Source organism: Sprattus sprattus (genome assembly GCF_963457725.1).
Source record: "Sprattus sprattus genome assembly, chromosome: 1".
Classification (NCBI taxonomy): Eukaryota; Metazoa; Chordata; class Actinopteri; order Clupeiformes; family Clupeidae; genus Sprattus; species Sprattus sprattus.
In genome coordinates this window covers 52,626,451-52,644,265 of record NC_137920.1, presented here as the reverse complement: position 1 = coordinate 52,644,265, position 17,815 = coordinate 52,626,451, and the positions used below count along the sequence as shown (strand labels likewise).

Here is a 17,815-nt window from a genome sequence, read left to right as displayed (position 1 = left end):
ACGTGTGCTCAAACAATCATATAAATGTGTAGGTTGTGTGTTTTATGACTGGTTACAAAAGCAGCTGTAATGGGTAAATGGAACAGAAAACCGTTGTACATTTGTCCTTGGGAACGTGAGCGAAACACCAAATGCATAGGATTAATCATCAAAGTTGCAAGAGGATTGTCCGTATCGATGGTTACTGTAACTCAACCCCCGGCTGGATTTCGTACGACAGTTACGCTGAAGTATGACTAACTCCTGAAACACTCGCAGCATTTGACTGTCATTCTCTCGAGTCCAAACAAAATCTCTCACACAACATCTGCTGGGAATTTACATTGCATTGCCTGGATTCACATGACAGGACACGAGAAATCAGCAGCCCACTTTTCTAAATTCAGGCAAAGTGGTGTACTAAGGGGCATATCATCTATCTATCTATCTATCTAGATAGATATATTTCTCTTTCTCTCTCATATACAGTATATATATATAATTTATTTTTTTGTTTTTTTACAAAAAGGATAATGCTACCTGACCCATGCACTTTAAAGTTCACCATTACAAGACCTCGCACATTTCAGGAATGAACTTACTCCAATCCAGAGTGATTTGCCAAATACTTTGGAAAATAATATTTCTGAGAGGTGCAGAAGGGCATAGTCCATTCCTTAATGGCAAAAACTTTACAGGTCTTCAGAGACAGATGGAGGAGTGCTCAGTTCAGCAGTGAGGGTCTTTGTCTTTCTAATGTTAGGCTACTTTTTGTATTAAAACTGTGTTGTAATAGAATAGCGTAGACATGCTAGCTATTCAGCAGAAGGCCTTCACAATGTGTTCTGAAAATCTGTATTGTCATACCATGACTGTATTGAATTACTAAATGTATAATCCTTTCAAGAAATATTATCATTCCAAATCAATAGAATCTTTTTGTGTGTGTTTTCAAAATCCAAATTGCAAATCTGCAACTGTTTACTTGATTGGAAAATAGCCAGGTGTCATAACAAGTGTTATCTTAAAGTACACTGGAATCCAGTTGCTATAAGGATGACTAACACCTAAAATAGCTGTGTCATGTGTCTGTGCAAGGCTCTGATTTATATCAGCTATCATGGCCAGTATGACCATATATGTGAGTTCGAAAATTACATAAGAGCAGCACTTAAGCGGACTTAAAAAATGTATGATTTGAATTTTTGCTCTGATATCCACTATCTTATGTGGAACAACTCCCTAATAGTAGCGTACTAGGTAATTTATACAGTCAGACTTATAAATACTGGTGGGAAACCAAAAATTGCATGGCCTACTTAAATCTTCTAGGTGGAGGATTGCTAAAGAGTTTCAACAACAATTCAACAGTTCAGGACAGTTTTGCAAATCTGGTTAATGATTGCTCTTTTTCAGTTCTGTAACATGACTGATAGCTACTCAACATCACCTATTGAGCATCGGTTGTATTGGTTCTGACAAAACCTGATAGAAAAAGGAAGTCAAACTGGCATCTCGATGAGACTTTGCAGGGAGCTTTATCTATTCTGCCTTAACTCATAGCTGAACATACAGAAGATCAGGTTAATTACCGGTTCATCTCTGAAGGAGACAGAAAGAGCTAATTCTTGCTGTTGGCACTGGGACTCAGTTTGTTTTGTAGTTGGTGTAATTTATGAGAGGAGAAACTAAATGTGCTTTTTTTGGCCACTAAAAACCCCCTCTGTGAGACACTGAGTCTGACAGGCTACATAACCCTGGTCAGTGGTTGGGGTTCTCCCAGGGCCTACGGCACAAAAGGACAACTAGTATTAAGTCATCACTAAATTAGCAACAATTTGTCTAACTTGAAATCAGATTGATGTTACTTTAAAATGAGACCATGTGCAAAGTAAAAACAAAAACGTTTTTCTAGCCCTTAATAATCTTGCTACTGTACTACTACCTATGTCACTGCTTAAAATAGACTTCAGTTTTCACCTTATGGTTGCATAGCAGCACACATGATAGGGTGCTGAATAACTAGATCATTGCTCAACACAATTCTTTGTAGTTAAGTAAGTGATGGTAAGTATGGGTAAGAGTATCTGTTACAGATATCAGATTTTTGCTGTACTGCATTGTGCCTTGTATAAACTAAATGAGATTTAAAAATGAAAGCTAAACATAAAATTAAGGGAAACTAAATCTCAGTAATGCATCTATTCCCTGTGGATAATTAATTGGGGCCCATTACAGCATGAGTATGCTATGTCTTGTGTTGTAATGCAAGAAAGAAAAGTGGTCAAGAAGACGCAAGTAGCTCCACTGATAGTGCACCCTAAGGGCCTGAGACCCATCAGGGTCCGTGGCTTGGCATTAGAATAAACTACAATGAAAGTTAAGGCCAATTTGACATCCCATTTTTATAGGCGAACGTCTCTCAACATCATGGAAGTTGTACTATTCTAATACGGGGAGTAAAATAACTCTGACAAAGGAATCGGCTTACAGAATGTTTTTGCAGATATTAACCCTTCAACCAATCAGTCTAGAGGTGGGGCAGTAGTCTTCTCATATTTTGACGATTCAAAAGTATTCTTCATAGTGCTTTCAATATAGCAGATCAAATTCAACAAATGGTATTTGCTGAAACAACGGCATATTCCAACAGATTTCCTAGATTGTTTTCAACGGAAGATTGCTAAGGGGGCGTGACTGTCCACATGAGTAGGCTATGTTTTGTTTGCTTCATGAACGCTGGCTATGCTAGCTCAAATCTGACATCTGAGTTGGTTGAAGTTGTCAATACGAAGCATCTATATTGAGCTAAGCGATGACGTAGTTGTATGATTATGTGTTAATGTAATGAGTGTATATGATCAAACTTGCTATCTATCCTCAAAACTCCGAATCTGGACCCATTTAATGTCGTTTGGGATCTTCTTTCAGATGCAAACACGAGTTTCAAATTGGAGTTAAAATAGGCGAGCAAGCCAGAAGCTATCTTAAGCAGCTAACTTTACCGAATCGCAATCGCAAATATTTGTTTTGCACTGACCAAGATGATTTCAGTAAAACGCTTGCGGTTAGTGACTGCGTAACAACAAGGACAATGGACAATACCATTCGATCAGGTTCACTGTCAGCAGAGCTCAGTAACGTCAAAGCCAACTTAGCCGGATGGCTAACTAAGTGTGGTGTGACTAGCTAGCCGCTAGTTAGCTCATTACCAATGATACACCTAGGTAATTTTGGTGACAGGCTGGACAACAACCATTATAATCACAATAGAAACATGAAAATGTGATCTTACCAAACAAAGCGGAACGAAGGAAAGAATGTCTGGAGTTGAGACGAATAACAATCCAGTTCGTAGCGGGCATATGTGCTAACAGCTCCGTTAAAAAAACTAATGGACAACTGAGTAGCTAACGCTAGCTAGCTAACTTGAAGTCTCATCGTGTGCTTAGAATAACATTCTGTTTTATTCATCCAAGCATATCATACACACGTTCGCCTTTAGTGGGCTAGAGAGATCACGCCATGTAAAAGACTACAAAAAACTAAAACGAATTTCTTTATCTGTTTATATTGCAGCTATTCATCCCTTCAGCGGGAAGCCTGTTGGTGGCTGCAAATTCAGCGCTTTGTTTTTCTATCCCAGAATGCTATGCGCCCACTACTGACAACAATCTTTCCTTCACTCATGCCTGTTATCATAGGCCTACCTTTGATGCAGTGCTTTACTGACTTACATAATAGAAGGAAACCTACCTTTTGTATTTGTTTATAAGGAAAAAAACATTAAAAACTTAACATCATATCGTGATTTTTGACACAAGTTCACATTATTGAGATTTGCTAGAAGCTCATTTGACACAGAGGCCACGACGAGATGTATGGAATTTATTATTTTTTTTATTGACAGTGAATAATTCCAAATGTTCTGTGACAATTTCGATAAAGGAAGCTGAAAAAAATAACTTCAGTCGAGACATACTTAATTAATGATTCCATTTTGAACAATTCTGGATAGACAGCAGCATCAAGAAAAATGTAACAAATAGATGTCTGAAGGTAGAAAAAAATAAATAGCTTAAAAGGAAGCTATAACAATAGCATTGTACATACCTTCATTGAAGGGATAGAATGCTTTCGTTTCAGATCTACATATATAACATAAATCTTCCCATGTGCACACCTGGAATGTTATAACACTCACATAAACGCTGTATAGATCAGTGATTCATCCCTAACATAATGCTATGATGATGCTGTCTCAATGCTTAACCTACTTTTCATAGTTAATCATGACTTCTACATCATCATTCAACACAATGGTAGAACTGAGTCTTTTTCTCTCATTCAATATTTGTCCTCTACAAGTCAAAGGTTTCTGGTTGTACCCTCCCAGTTGCACAAAACTGTGAAAGTTAGGCCTTTTTAACAAATAGAAGAGTGTCTAAATGAAACCTATGTCTATAGGACAAGTTAAACCAACAAGTACTTGCTGTATTTGAATTGCTTGATGTAGGCTATTATGTTTGAATTACAGACCTATAAGAATAAACCCTAAAAATAGAAATACACACATTGTCAGTGTTAACATGGACATTTCTTTTGACACTTTCCTTACAATACAAAAAGATATTCAAACAAGGCCTTTCTTTTCTCCATAACAGTCATGTTTTGTGATCTGGTGATTTTATCCCCAGATTGTATATGATGGTGGTACCATGATAAGGAAACTTGCAAATTAATGTTTAACATAAAAAATATCAGCTTAAACCCATTTAATAGCTTTGTGTAAGATAGTGTAGTGTAACAATATCTCTGTTCAACGGAGGAGTATTGTTGTATTCCAAAAGATGATCCAGTGTTCCTGAATTAGCTAAACCTTCAAGATTCTGCAAGTTTGATTCATCAGTTTTCTCTACATCACCTCCTGTCACTGTACAGTTTCTGGCTTTATCTGATCAGAGTATGTCAATATTCACTGGCATGATTACATATCGGAGGAATCGTTTTCCCTTGTTTACAAAAGTTGTAGTTTGGACTCTTCAGAATAAGTAAAAGCATTTAGATCTTTTTCTGCAAAGATCAGTGAAAATAAATAGTATTTTGTCAGCTTTTAGGTAACCACCTAACCTTGATCCTGTTCAGGATGAAGTGATTATTCTAACCCAGAAGAGAATGCATTGTGGATTAGATGTACTCAACAAGCCCAGCGGAGTCTCAGCAGGATTTCTGTTTGTTTGTTTGTTTGTATGTATGTATGCATGTTCATTTTGCAAAGTTTTATGCTCCATTGTTGAAATGATAAATATAGACAGTATCTTCTACCAACAAGCATTAAAAAGAGTATTAAACTGTTATATCATTTGAGGTAGATCTCTAGGGGAGGGAGAAACTTCAATAGTGGTTATAATAACAAGGCGACATCAAAGAAAATGAACAACAAATGAAGTTAAGTTAATCGGTGATATAGGCAAGATTTCTAAGACCAGAATGGAATCCTACTTTTGATGAGTGACCTCTCCATTCTCCACTCTCCACTCCACTCCTTTTCTATGCTAGTTTTCCTGCTGATCTGTGCAACACGATCAGGTGGTTAGGAGAGGGAAATAGTTCCCCCACTACATTTGCTATGGATTGTACACCTATCAGCTCCATTCCTCTCTCACAAAGTGCTGCACACAGCTTCAGCAGTCCTGGTAAAAGCACTCTCCTGACACAGCCTCAGGCCTCTTGTCGGGATTGCAGCGCCCTGGCTCCACCGCCTTCCCAGTATAGTCTAAGCAGAGGACGCTTCGGTGGCTCTCTCCTGGCCCACACGTCCGCGAGCATGCTGACCACGGGCCCATCTGCCACACGGGGCACGGGAGGTCCGCACATGGCCGGATGTCCGCTGGCCGCAGGTCCATGTCACAGAAGTAGGACAGGGATCCTGCCCCGTCCTTACACTCCACAGTCCTCCGGGACCAACCTGAGCCACAGGTCTTGGAGCACTCGGACCACTCGCCAAAAACCCACTCGTCGCCTCCAAAAGGCAAGAGGGCGTGCGGGGACACCCGGTCTGTGCTTGGCTTAGTGAAGGGAACCTCTCTGGGGAGAAAGAAGGTGTACTTGATTCTTGGAGGAGATTCGTCTCCCGCTGTGGACAGGACTTGTGCTGTGATGGCCTGCCGAAGCTTCTGGAAACTCAGGATTCTCTCCAGTGTGGTCGAGGACCCACTATAGCGGAGTGCTGCTCCGGGTACTGGGATATACTGCTCGGATGTTGAGACGGAGAAATTACCGTTCAGGATGTACTGGCCACCCTCTTTCTTTATGGCCAGATAGTTGCCGTCGTGTTTGATCCCACGGTGACTACGTTGTTTGATGTCGATGTTGGTGGCCCCAGAGGGAATGGTGACAATATCATTGTAGCCATATCTGTGGTAATAAAGTACAAGAAGAACGTCACCTTTAGTTATTGCTTTTTATTTGCCTGTAATTATGCCCATAAAGAATGTGTACCATTTTCAGCTCTATATAAACAAAGCATCCACATTTGTTAACATTTGATCCACACTTACGTGGCTTTATTCATTGATCCTGTGATTTTCCGGCAGGATGAGCCATCACCACCACAGATCCCACACTTGTCAAATCTTAGATTGGAGCCAATGACCTGGTCACAGCCAGCCTTAATGCACTGGCCCTGGACACAGATGGATGTGGTGTCTGGTCCACAGGTGGTGCCATCTATGACCTAAACAACAGGTAATAAAAGATACTGGATTTCACAACTTGACCTATGGACAAGGTTAAAATAGTGACAGCAGAAAAGTTGGTGACTGATGCCAATTTGAGAACTTATATGTAGGGCGTACCTTTGGTTCAAAGACTTTGAATTCGCTGCTCCCTTTGGCTCTGCAGAAGAGCTTACATCTGTCGCGTGGGGAGACACCAGCATATTTTGGAATCCACTGCTTGATGTTCCCATGCATATCCAAATACCGGTTGGTGTTATACCTCTCACACTGTTCCTCTCTGAAGCATTTTCCTGTGGGGTGAATCAATTACATTTCAATTCTTTCCAATGAAAAAGCAAAGCTGCAAAGTTCAAAGTTCAAATATTATGTAAATGTCATAGATATTATGCAGCACCACTGGTGATAGATTATGAGTAAAATGCCTGCAACCCTCTCCCTTTACAACACAAGTCCAAGAGTAACAGTATTTTGTCTCAACGCTTTGCTAAATTACAGACCTCTCTCATGAATAAACTTGTCTTATTAAATTCCAACGTCAAGTGGAAGAAATGGAAAAAGTTACCGTGGTCCTCCTGGCAGGCATGAATGTTGCAGGATTGGTATTTGACTCTCTGGCCCATGCAGTAAGCCCCTCCATGCTGGGGCTCTGGATCAGTGCACTCGCGGCGGGAGAACTCAACACCCCCGCCGCAGCTCCGAGAACAGGAACCCCAGGAGCCCCACTCACCCCACCCTCCAGTCACTGGCACCTGCAACAAAACGGATGAATCATGTATCAAAGAGAAGGCTCAACTGGAATGGCCTAGACTGCTTGTGTGGCTTGTTTGAGGGTACTACGGACCGTCAAACTTTACCAACCAAACAGTTGACCCACCAACCAAAGTCAATTAATAGATGTATATGTGTAAATGTGTATATGTGTCTATCTCTCTATCTATGTGTCTGTAATGGTTATCAAATATGTATGCTAAATACTATGCTATGCTATGCTATAGTCCAGTGTCATTGTGCAGGCATATTTCCACTTTAAACATGACAAATGTATTATGGCCTCCTAGCCATACCCCCTTCCTAGGCATGATGCTCAAGGCATGTGCCGAAATAACACATTTCTTTTCTGAGGGGCCTTTTTTACGAGTTGGCTGAGAGAGGTCTTCTGACAGCCAAGCCGTCTGGGATCACAAGCTAGTTTTTAACAGGCTGAACCAAATATAATCTCTCTTTTTAAAGGGGCTTTACTGAATACAATGTGACTTCTTTTTAAATGGCTTCTCCAAAAATAATCTTCTTTTTTAGCTCCTCCTAATGTACGTGCATCTGCAGCAGTCTGGCATCTGGGACCAGAATTTAAAGTAGATCAGTGACATCAAGATATTCTGTGGGGGGCAGCAAGGAGCCTAGAAGGAGGAGGGAGGGGTTTTCAGAAAATGAAAATGTCAATACACTGTCTAGGGGAAGGACTCTACCCTTTAAAATAAGGTGGTGAAACAAATCTGTCAGGACAAGCACAAGATTTTTTTAAAGAGGGGACAGAGGAGGAGAAAGTGACTGTATGGCATGGAAAGGTGTTAAAAAGGATTTGCGGCAATAAATCTCTACAAAGGTATTTCCCGGGAATCATTTCTGAGATGTGTCTTCTCAGACAGGTCAGTGTTGCGATAAATCAGACCGCTGTGACTCAGGCAGGCACACAAACATACCTCGAGCCTCTCCTCCGTCTTGTTCACGCACACACCGCGGAGACAACGGCTGTCTTGCCCACACAGAGTACCGTCTGCCCAGGGGAGGCTTCCGTTACGAGTGGTACACTGAAGCTGACCCTCCTCCCGGCACCACAGCTGGGAACAGATCTCTTGTGCAGCTGGGCAATGGCCAAAATCCTCGCCAAAGACCTGCTGGCACTGGCGGTCCAGGCCGTATATATGGCCTGGGGGTTCTGCTGGCAGGGGGAGCTTCTGCTCAGGAGGATCCAGCAAACAGTCACCTGGAGTGGCACGTGCACAGACACAAACATAGACACAGACACATGCATGTTGAAACAGCCAGAGGCAAGGCATAATCTGTCATGAGAGCTGAAATATGGCTTATACTGAAGATACAAACAAATTAAAAGCATTTGCTGCCTAAAGCATTTTCAGAATAATTTGAATTCCACATCTTACTTTGTGTGTATAAAATTCTTAATAAAAACAGGCTTGGTCAGAACTCTCTAATAAGTGGCTGTAGATGGGACAAAAGTAAAATAACCTAACCCCTATGGCTCTGGAAATACATGATGTTGTTGTGGTTAAGTAGGATTGCCCTCTGCAAACTCTGTTATGTATGCACCAGTACAAGCACTCGTCCTTGAGAATATTGGAAAAAAAAATAAGAAAGACCTGTTGTACAACTAGTTCACTACCTGTGGCAAAATTCAGTCTGGTTAAGACAACATGTGCTTGGCTACACTTGATTTCTCTGTGAGGGAAAACAGTTGTTAAACCTGGAATGCGTGACTCACAGGAGATGAGTCAGAGGAGTAGAGAGTGAGCGCAAGCCAGAGTGTAGACTGAAATATCGACGATATAAATCAACAAGCGAAGCCAAAACGTCTGCTATTTTGCAGCACAAAGTATATCTTTGCCTCCCCTTTTCAGCTCGGGTAGCCATGAATGTAACATCAGTACACCTTTAAGGGTTGAATTCAGGCACTACTGTGGCAAAGCACCCGAAATCCCTTCCTCAAACAATCTGAGGCACTTCTCCTGAGTGTCTTCCACCTGACAGCTCATGCTGAATTCCTACTAACCTGACTGAGGGGGAGAAAACTGCTGCGGTGGGACCGAGAAGCTTACTTTGCAATGGTTGTTAGTTTTGACACTCTCAGCAAAATTACACAGTGTGGCTTTGAACCCAGTTATTAGTGGTAAGGGAGCGAGTAAAGGCAGAAAGGGCATTGTAAAAAAAAAAAAAAAAGGAAAAAAAGAAGAGAGCAGAAAAAAATGCAAGGGTAAGAAAATAAAAATGGTGTCCCACATTATACAGACACTTCTTACCGCTGAGTCCAAAACGACACTGAACACTCTACGTGGCAGCTTTCCATTCACTACACGATGACAGACTGACATTCTAGGACACAAGCTTTAAAAATGTTGACAGTTATGACTTTTTTTCCTCTAGTTCTTTCGGAAATATTCTGCCACCGATGCCAAAACCCAATGAAAACTGAAAACCCCATGTTAACCAAAGGGAAACCCTCTGCCAATAAAAGACACACCCTCCTAAAATCCATGTGACGAACCTATTTTCAGAATCACATTTACCTATAGGATGTGCCATTCCAGCAAATATAGATACAAGGTAACAATGTGTCGACACAGTGAAACCCAGTCCTTACCATGTCCATTGTCGAAGAATTCAGTTATATATTGAGCACTGCAAGGTGACCATGGAAAGGTTTTGTTGAGGTGGACAAACTTTGGTGCCATCATGTGGTGTCCATCAAGTTGCCCAAACCACTTCTCACAGTTCCTGGAATCATCATGCGGCATGCTGAGCACGTGCCCTGAGAATGCAAAGAGCAGAGGAGAGAGTTACTACCCTCCTAAGTGTAACAACCGTCCCATAGTCCTGTTCCATTCCATATAGTGCTCCATGAGAGAGTCTATATATCTCACAGTGCTACCTGCTAAAGACCCTGCAGAATGGCTCACCAGGGGGTGTTATATTCAGATGAGGAGAGCCTTATTTAAACTAAGGGAGCACTTCTGATATGACAGGTCTTTTAGACAGACTGTCAAACTGTCATAAAGAGCAGCTTTCCAGGAATGGATGCTCACTGCTTAGTCTAACGGCACAGGATACCACATTTATTTATACTGGTATATCCTGTTTTATCTCAGGCTGCCTTGCCATGTTGATCCTGATGTAACTCCTTGTTTACATAGCATCATTCCTTGGACGGCTGTTTGTTCAAATTGTTTGGATCACTCAACAAAAACCTCACTGACGTGTTGGTTTTAAATGCGACAAAGTGACAATGTTTGAAGACAGAATAAGTCCTTTTAAAGAGCCAAGGGGGAATTTAGATGCACATTTTGTAAGCGAGAGCCTAAATTAGATATCTTTGGCAGACACACACAGTTTTAGTAGTCAAACATAGACTGGCTGGTCACAGGCACACGGGGTACACATACCAAGCTCATGGGCCACGGTAAAGGCAGCCTGAAGGCCATTGTCCTCGATAACAGAGCAGCTTCTTTTAGGGTCACACATGGTGCCGACATCTGCAACCCCAAGGGTATCACACTTGTTTCCACAAATATCCTGGAGGTGAGAGCGAGTGAGAGAGAATGTGTGAGGTGGAGAGAGACAGTGAGAGAGAGTGAGAGAGAGAGAGAGAGAGAAAAAAAAAGGAGGGAGAGAGAGACAGAGAGAGGAGGAAAGGGTTAGAGAGGAGAGGAGAGGGAGACACTGATATCCAGACATCGCTCCATTTGTTCCAGACAGACGACTTTTTTTCTCTTGCTCAAGCTCTTGCCAGCAAAACATATTTGTCAGTGTTTCCATCATAAAATGAAGCAAATACATGGCAGACTGTAGACTTAAAAGAGGGAGGAAATTTAACTCTCAGATATCCACACCATCCAGTCCAAGACTGCACAGCCCTTTACATGCCTAAGTTAAATAGTCAACGTATGGTAAAGAAATTTAAGTCCCATTGAAATAGACAAGGACCACCAGCAATACTTGACACACAGGCACAAACACACACATTGACACCACATGGAGTTTTAACAAGCCATACCTGGAATAACTCGTGTTTTTTATTGTCATTCTTGTTCATTTTCATGATTGTTTCCCCTGTATTTCACCCTAAAGGGGCATACTGAAAGAGTTTTGAATTTTCTTGTAAGATTTGCAATTGACCTGTGCATTAGGAAGCCTGACATGCTTTTCACTGACCTCTTTGTACTTCTAGCCCAAAATGTATCTCTCTACACTAAACACATACCTATCCAAACGAAAACTGTCATATTGTGGCGTACTGTCTAACTTTTCGGGGATCCTTATATTTTACCATCTCAACCCATGGAAGTAACTGATTTACCATTCTGGTGAACAGGATGGCCGTGTCATAGTGTTGCGGGTGCCTCTGACTCGTGGGATTGAACAGCTGTTGCCAGTTGCAGAAGTTGCGCAGGGCAACACCTCCATTTCTGGACACCTCAGGACCTTCCTCTTCATCCTCCACTAGAAGCATCCTCACTACCACCAAGCTCACAGCGTTCTTCAGGCTGGGGTGGCTGTAGATCTGGGCAGCCATTGCCATCATGGTCAGGAGGTAGTGCTGTAAAGAGAATGGGAGCAGATGGTCAGGGAAAAACATTGTACGATTGTTTGGAGATAATGAGGTGGGCCACACACAGATCTAGGGTTAGCGATCTCTATGTGTAAAAATCTGTTTTTCATTCGTCTGATTTTATATATCTGATTAAATTCTCCTCGCAGTTATTGTTAATAACGTACACAGTGGGGAAAATAAGTATTTGAACCCCTACCGATTTCGCAAGTTTGGCCACTTGCAAAGAAATGTGTGATCTAGAATTGTAATGGTAGGTATATTTTAACAGTGAGAAACAGAATATCAACAAAAAAAAAATCAGAAAACTGCGTTTTATAACATTTATGACTTTATTTGCATTTGATGCAAAAAATAAGTATTTGAACCCCCAAGCAAACAGCAAGAATTCTGGCTCACAATGACCAGTTATGTGCCCAAGAAGCACAGAGATTAGTCCTCATTAGATCTAACAAGGTACACCTGATCTCAACTGGTGACGTTTATAAAAGAAACCTGTCCAAAGAATCATACTTCACACCTTCAACCTCACCACCATGGGCAAGACCAAAGAGTTGTCCAAGGACGTCAGAGATAAGATTGTAGACCTGCACAAGGCTGGAATGGGCTACAAAACCATTGGCAAGCAGCTAGGTGAGAAGCAGACAACTATTGGTGCGATTATTCGTAAATGGAAGCAACACCAAACAAATGTTAATCGCTCTAGGTCTGGGGCTCCATGCAAGATATCCCCTCGTGCGGTATCAGTGATCATTCGAAAGGTGCAGAATAACCCCAGAACTACACAGGGGGAGCTTGTGAATGATCTCAAGGCAGCTGGGACCAGTGACCAAGAAAACCATTGGCAACACACCACGCCGTAATTTTTTTAAGTACTGCAGCACTCGCAAGGTCCCCCTGCTCAAGGAAGCGCATGTACAGGGCCATCTGAAGTTAGCCATTGCACACTTGAATGATTCTAAGGAGGATTGGGGGACAGAATGTGGTCAGATGATACCAAAATCAAGCTCTTTAGCATCAGCTTGACTTGCCGTGTTTGACAGGGGGGGGGGGGGGATGCTGAATATGACCCCAAGAGTACATCATACCCACCATCAAGTATGGAGGTGGAAACATTATGCTTTGGGGCTGTTTCTCTGCCAAGGGTACAGGACGACTCCACCGCATCAAGGGGACTATGGATGGGGCCATGTAACGTGGAATATTGGGCTTGAACCTCATTCCCTCATTCCCTCCCATTGAAAACGCAACATTAAAGATTTGGAGAGGATCTGCAAAGAGGAGTGGACCAAAATCCCTCCTGAGATGTGTGTAAACCTGGTGACCAACTACAAGAAACGTCTGACGTCTGTGCTTGCCAACAAGGGTTATTCCACCAAGTACTAAGTCATTTTTGTCAGTCAGTTTTGCTAGGGGTTCAAATACTTATTTTTTTGCATCAAATGCAAATAAAGTCGTAAATGTTATAAAATGCATTTTTCTGGATTTTTTTGTTGATATTCTGTTTCTCACTGTTAATATACACCTACCATTGCAATTATAGATCACACATTTCTTTGCAAGTGGCCAAACTTGTGAAATCGCCAGGGGTTCAAATACTTATTTTCCCCACTGTATATGCATTAGTTCATATTCATCATATTTAGCTGAGGTGTTCTCTCACCAATCACAGAGAGAAATCTACAATCTAGTAGTTGCAAGTGTGTGGGTCATGTTTATATACATGGGGTAAAACTAGGATAGTTATTGTCTACGTCAAAGAGGGGGGTCTCCTCTTGAAACTGTAAAGGCAAAGCTCAAACCAAACCCATGAGCCTATAGGGACAGAATATTTAAACATTTTAGTTTTTCTTTCCATCAATAAAATGGGTAGAAGGCGCTTAAAAACAAATTCCTCGTCAACCCTTAACTTCCAAATGGTGTTAACTCAAACTCAAGGTTTTTGTGCCAGCAAGTCTATTTCATGTCTTGCAAGGACCAATTGGGGCCCTACAAAAGGTAAACACAATGTGTATACAGGCTCCTTATTCAGGTTATATGACAAAACCATTAGAAGACACTCAGTTCATATGCACTTTCTTGATTTTCACTCCAAGAAATGTCTAAGAACACTTAAGCTCCAGAAGTATATTTAAGGTTTTAATGACGTTGGGCAGTTTTCAAACGTATTCAGCTGGAACAACACTTAGCCTATATATGAAAAAAATAGGAGCAGGAAAAGTTCCATGGAATATTTTAGAAACTGTTCTTGTTTATTGTGAGCCTGTACTTGGATCCATAGACAGGTTTTATGACCACGCCTTCAAACAATGCAGGCAATATTTCTCTGTAAAGGAATCCGTTCCAGTGGAACAAAAACAAAAAAACTTTGCTTGTTTGGTGTTAGCCTCCTCCTCTTTCACTGACCCGAACAATGAAATGGTTCTGTTTATGCTTTGAAGAGCATTAATGGAGAGCAAGGTTTAAATGTTTATGTGAGATGTTTATACCAAAAGCAAGCAAGTACTTTCGTTGTCTTCGTGAGACCTTTTAGACTCAGAAACACGCCTTACGGTACTTGCCAAGGTAGCTTCACCTCGCGCACAGTTCAGAATGCACGTCAGAACTGAGATAATGCATGAGGCTTCTCAGCTTGAAGGTTTGAATTACTCGGCTCTGTTCCCGCCCCGCCTCCCACACTTCCTCCGAAATTAATTGTTTCTCGGAAAGTAGTGGTAGTGGAAACTACTGTACTTTATAGTAATGACACTGAATTCATACTGGGCGCAATACAAACTCCGTGAAAAATAACAGTTTACCAAAAGTCTGGTGGGCAAACAATGTAGCTACTGTTTCGGGAACAGTTCAGATGATGTGCTGCCTAACAATTATTACAGCCCACAACAAAGGTGCACTACACAGACTGTTACTTAAGTAGGTTAGGCTATAGTTAATGGCTTTACATGCTACAATTTCAGTAATTTAGAGTGAGCGACGAACACCTGTATGAAGTCCAATTAAAAAGGTCTACTAGAATTGTGTGCACTCAGACAGACACCACATCAACATAAGATGGTCAACGCCTTAAAAGGTGTTTAGGTAATATTTGCATGCTGTGTTAACAGAAGTGTGCAGAAGCTTAGTTTTATTTGGAAGAAAGGAGAGACTTGCAATTTACCTTGATTTCATCCCCGTAGAAACTTGTCATTGTGGAGTCAGCTACCACCAGAGTTTCGATGTACCTGGCAGAGGATACAAAACGTTTCTGTCGTTGTGTGACCTTGGCTTCCATCTTTCCCTGGGACGAAGTTGGTCTACTATGTGAAACAAGCGGTTTTGCAGCTCCAATATGATCAAATACAGTCTTTAGATCGTCTCTTGAGACAGGGAAAACTCTCCTTTTAATGACATGCACCTGCGAAAAGGACCTTTCGCTGGTCTCATTGCCACGCTCTTTGGGTTGAATGAAGAATTCATCGCCATTCGTTACAAATGATCCTTGGATGCCGTGGCACAAACTGACGGCAATCACAGATTCTTGATTGTTGTTGACGGTTCCCGAGTAAAAACAACCTGTAAAGTCCTGTCCCGTCTCCAATGACTCGCGGTCACTGTCGAAGATATCCTCAGGGCTGGTGCCATTACGCAGGTCAGAGAGGTGTTTCGAGTTAACGTGGATAATATTTAGTGTTGGGGCGACAAAGTTACTATCCGGAGTTAAATGAATGGTGAATTTGTTACCAAAAGCGTTTAATTGGAAACTACGCCGCTCTACGCTCCGTCCCAAGGAAGTCCAAAGCCGGTCAGTTTTTCTGATACTCAGTCTGACAGGTATTATCTCCTCCGACTCAACTACTTCACCAAGCGCAACACTGGTTAACGATAACGTGAAGAAGACAATATGCAAATAATTACCCATGTTATGTTAGATTGGCAGGGTAAAAATTATTCAGCTGAAACGGCACTAAAAGCGACAAAGCGCAATACAGTATACGGTAAATAAATCCGCTGTGAACAATGTGTAGCCTCTAGGGCTACATACGCAAGGACTGTAGCGTATTTGGGGATCAACAATTTCAGTTTGTAAGTTCTATAGGCTACTCAAATAAAAAGTATACCAAGACTATCCGTTTGAGAAAAACTGAAACTAAGTTTCTTAACAGGCTGTTGGTCATTAACTCAAGAGGAAAAGTTAGAACCTAAAGAACACCCGTACAGCCCACGGTATTAGTGATAACTGGTGGTGACGGCGGTATTTATACAGTCTTGCCCTTCTTAAACATACGCGGTTTATTTTTGATATCCATCAGAACTTTACTCTCTCCTCCCCCTCATGCCTCATGAAAAACTTCAACAACTTCGGATCAGCGTTGGATCCAATGGGAAAGTCCTGACACGCCCCCCTTCAATAGCTCTACTTTGACATACGGACGACTATTATTAACCAAGTCAGCACGCTGCTCGTTTGCGGAATGCTCTAAGTTACCCAAAGTATGTTTGGCTGCTCAAGCATTTCGACAGCTCTGAGTGCTTCGTGTAAACGTTGGAGGAAAATGTAGCGGCATAACTTGGGAGATACATCTCATACAGAACTCTGCCAAGTAGGTCCACATACCCTACAAGAACCAAACCAAACCCGCCACTGGAATTAGATCGTCACCTGCCGGTCTTTAGAATACTAAACACTACAATAGATTACATAATAGCCTAATCCAATTTCAGCACTAAACAAAAGATTAGACTACATGAGCACGACCGCAGAAATGCATTAAACCCATTTTGTATCAAATACTAGTTTACATAGAGCACCCTCGTGTGCGTACTCTTGTCAGAGTGGAAAGATTCCCGTGGCATGTTGCGTTACGTAGCCTAATAGGTCTGCGCATCATCTAAAGGAAACATTCGAATATGCACTTACCTTTAAAAACGACGGGCATGTAGCATCCAGCATTTTCACTATGTGTTTTTTGCAGGACATCACATTCTAGAGAAAACAAAACCATACCACGATATTATCGGTTTTAGAATTATTGGACACAGTTACCAATATTAAAAACAGCAAGAAACAGGGAGTTTCTTGAATAGTTTGAATAGCCTTTTGCAGTTATCTATGAGATCATAATTCTGAAATCTTTCGTTCACAGAGATGGAATGACAGCCACAAGGTGGCACTGTCTCATTACTTTTAGTCAGTTACTGAGCAGATTGTGCACTGTTTGTACTTTATTGCAAGGAACGGGACAAGCGCACAGATGGATATTACCATGTTGAAAGTGTCATCGTATAAGAGAAACAAAACATATAATCACAACAGCTGTTTTTTTTGTTTCAGCCTACTTTATTCAACCACAAGATGTCGTACTAGTATGTTAGACATTTCCCTACATGGTTTGCTCAATTTTGTAGACTGTACTACTCTAGTTGCAGTCAAATAGTGCTAATGGCTACAACCAAATATGATACAATTGATCATGTGGGAAAGCAAAGGCTTACGGATGATGTAACATTCATTTAAATACAAACAACATCAGGACTTCCCAAAAGAGAACTTGCGCCAAAATGAACAAATGAACTGGAATGAAATGGCGAAAATGATTAAGATGCAACAGTGAGTTTCATGACTTTCTGTAATCAGAACAGTATTGATAACTACGGTTCTGTTAACGAACCCAATCCATGTCACATCTGGTCCTTCATAGACATATGAAACCAGACATTTATTACAGGAGGTAAATGTTCCTGATTGTGCCCTTGACAAATGTTGGTGTACATGACC

General features: G+C 41.4%; 1 protein-coding gene across 1 annotated transcript; it reads right to left on the bottom strand.

The window, feature by feature from the left end:
- Window positions 1–3,863: 3,863 nt before the first annotated feature.
- Window positions 3,864–16,244, bottom strand: adamts8a (ADAM metallopeptidase with thrombospondin type 1 motif, 8a). The gene is made up of 9 exons (XM_080856382.1): window positions 15,218–16,244; window positions 11,809–12,048; window positions 10,895–11,024; window positions 10,096–10,263; window positions 8,420–8,703; window positions 7,282–7,468; window positions 6,837–7,009; window positions 6,540–6,715; window positions 3,864–6,396 (listed from the first exon to the last, which is right to left on the bottom strand). Exons 1-9 carry the CDS (start codon window positions 15,956–15,958, stop codon window positions 5,664–5,666), a joined length of 2,832 nt encoding a protein of 943 aa, XP_080712508.1. The 5' UTR covers window positions 15,959–16,244; the 3' UTR covers window positions 3,864–5,663.
- Window positions 16,245–17,815: the final 1,571 nt, after the last annotated feature.

Coding starts and splice junctions, on each gene's coding strand:
- adamts8a (XM_080856382.1), bottom strand. CDS start 15,958: ATGGGTAATTATTTGCATATTGTCTTCTTCACGTTATCGTTAACCAGT. Junction 11,025..11,808: donor CCATCCTGTTCACCAGAATG/GTAAATCAGTTA, acceptor TCTCACCTCCAG/GATATTTGTGGAAACAAGTG. Junction 6,716..6,836: donor TCAAAGTCTTTGAACCAAAG/GTACGCCCTACA, acceptor CCTGTTGTTTAG/GTCATAGATGGCACCACCTG.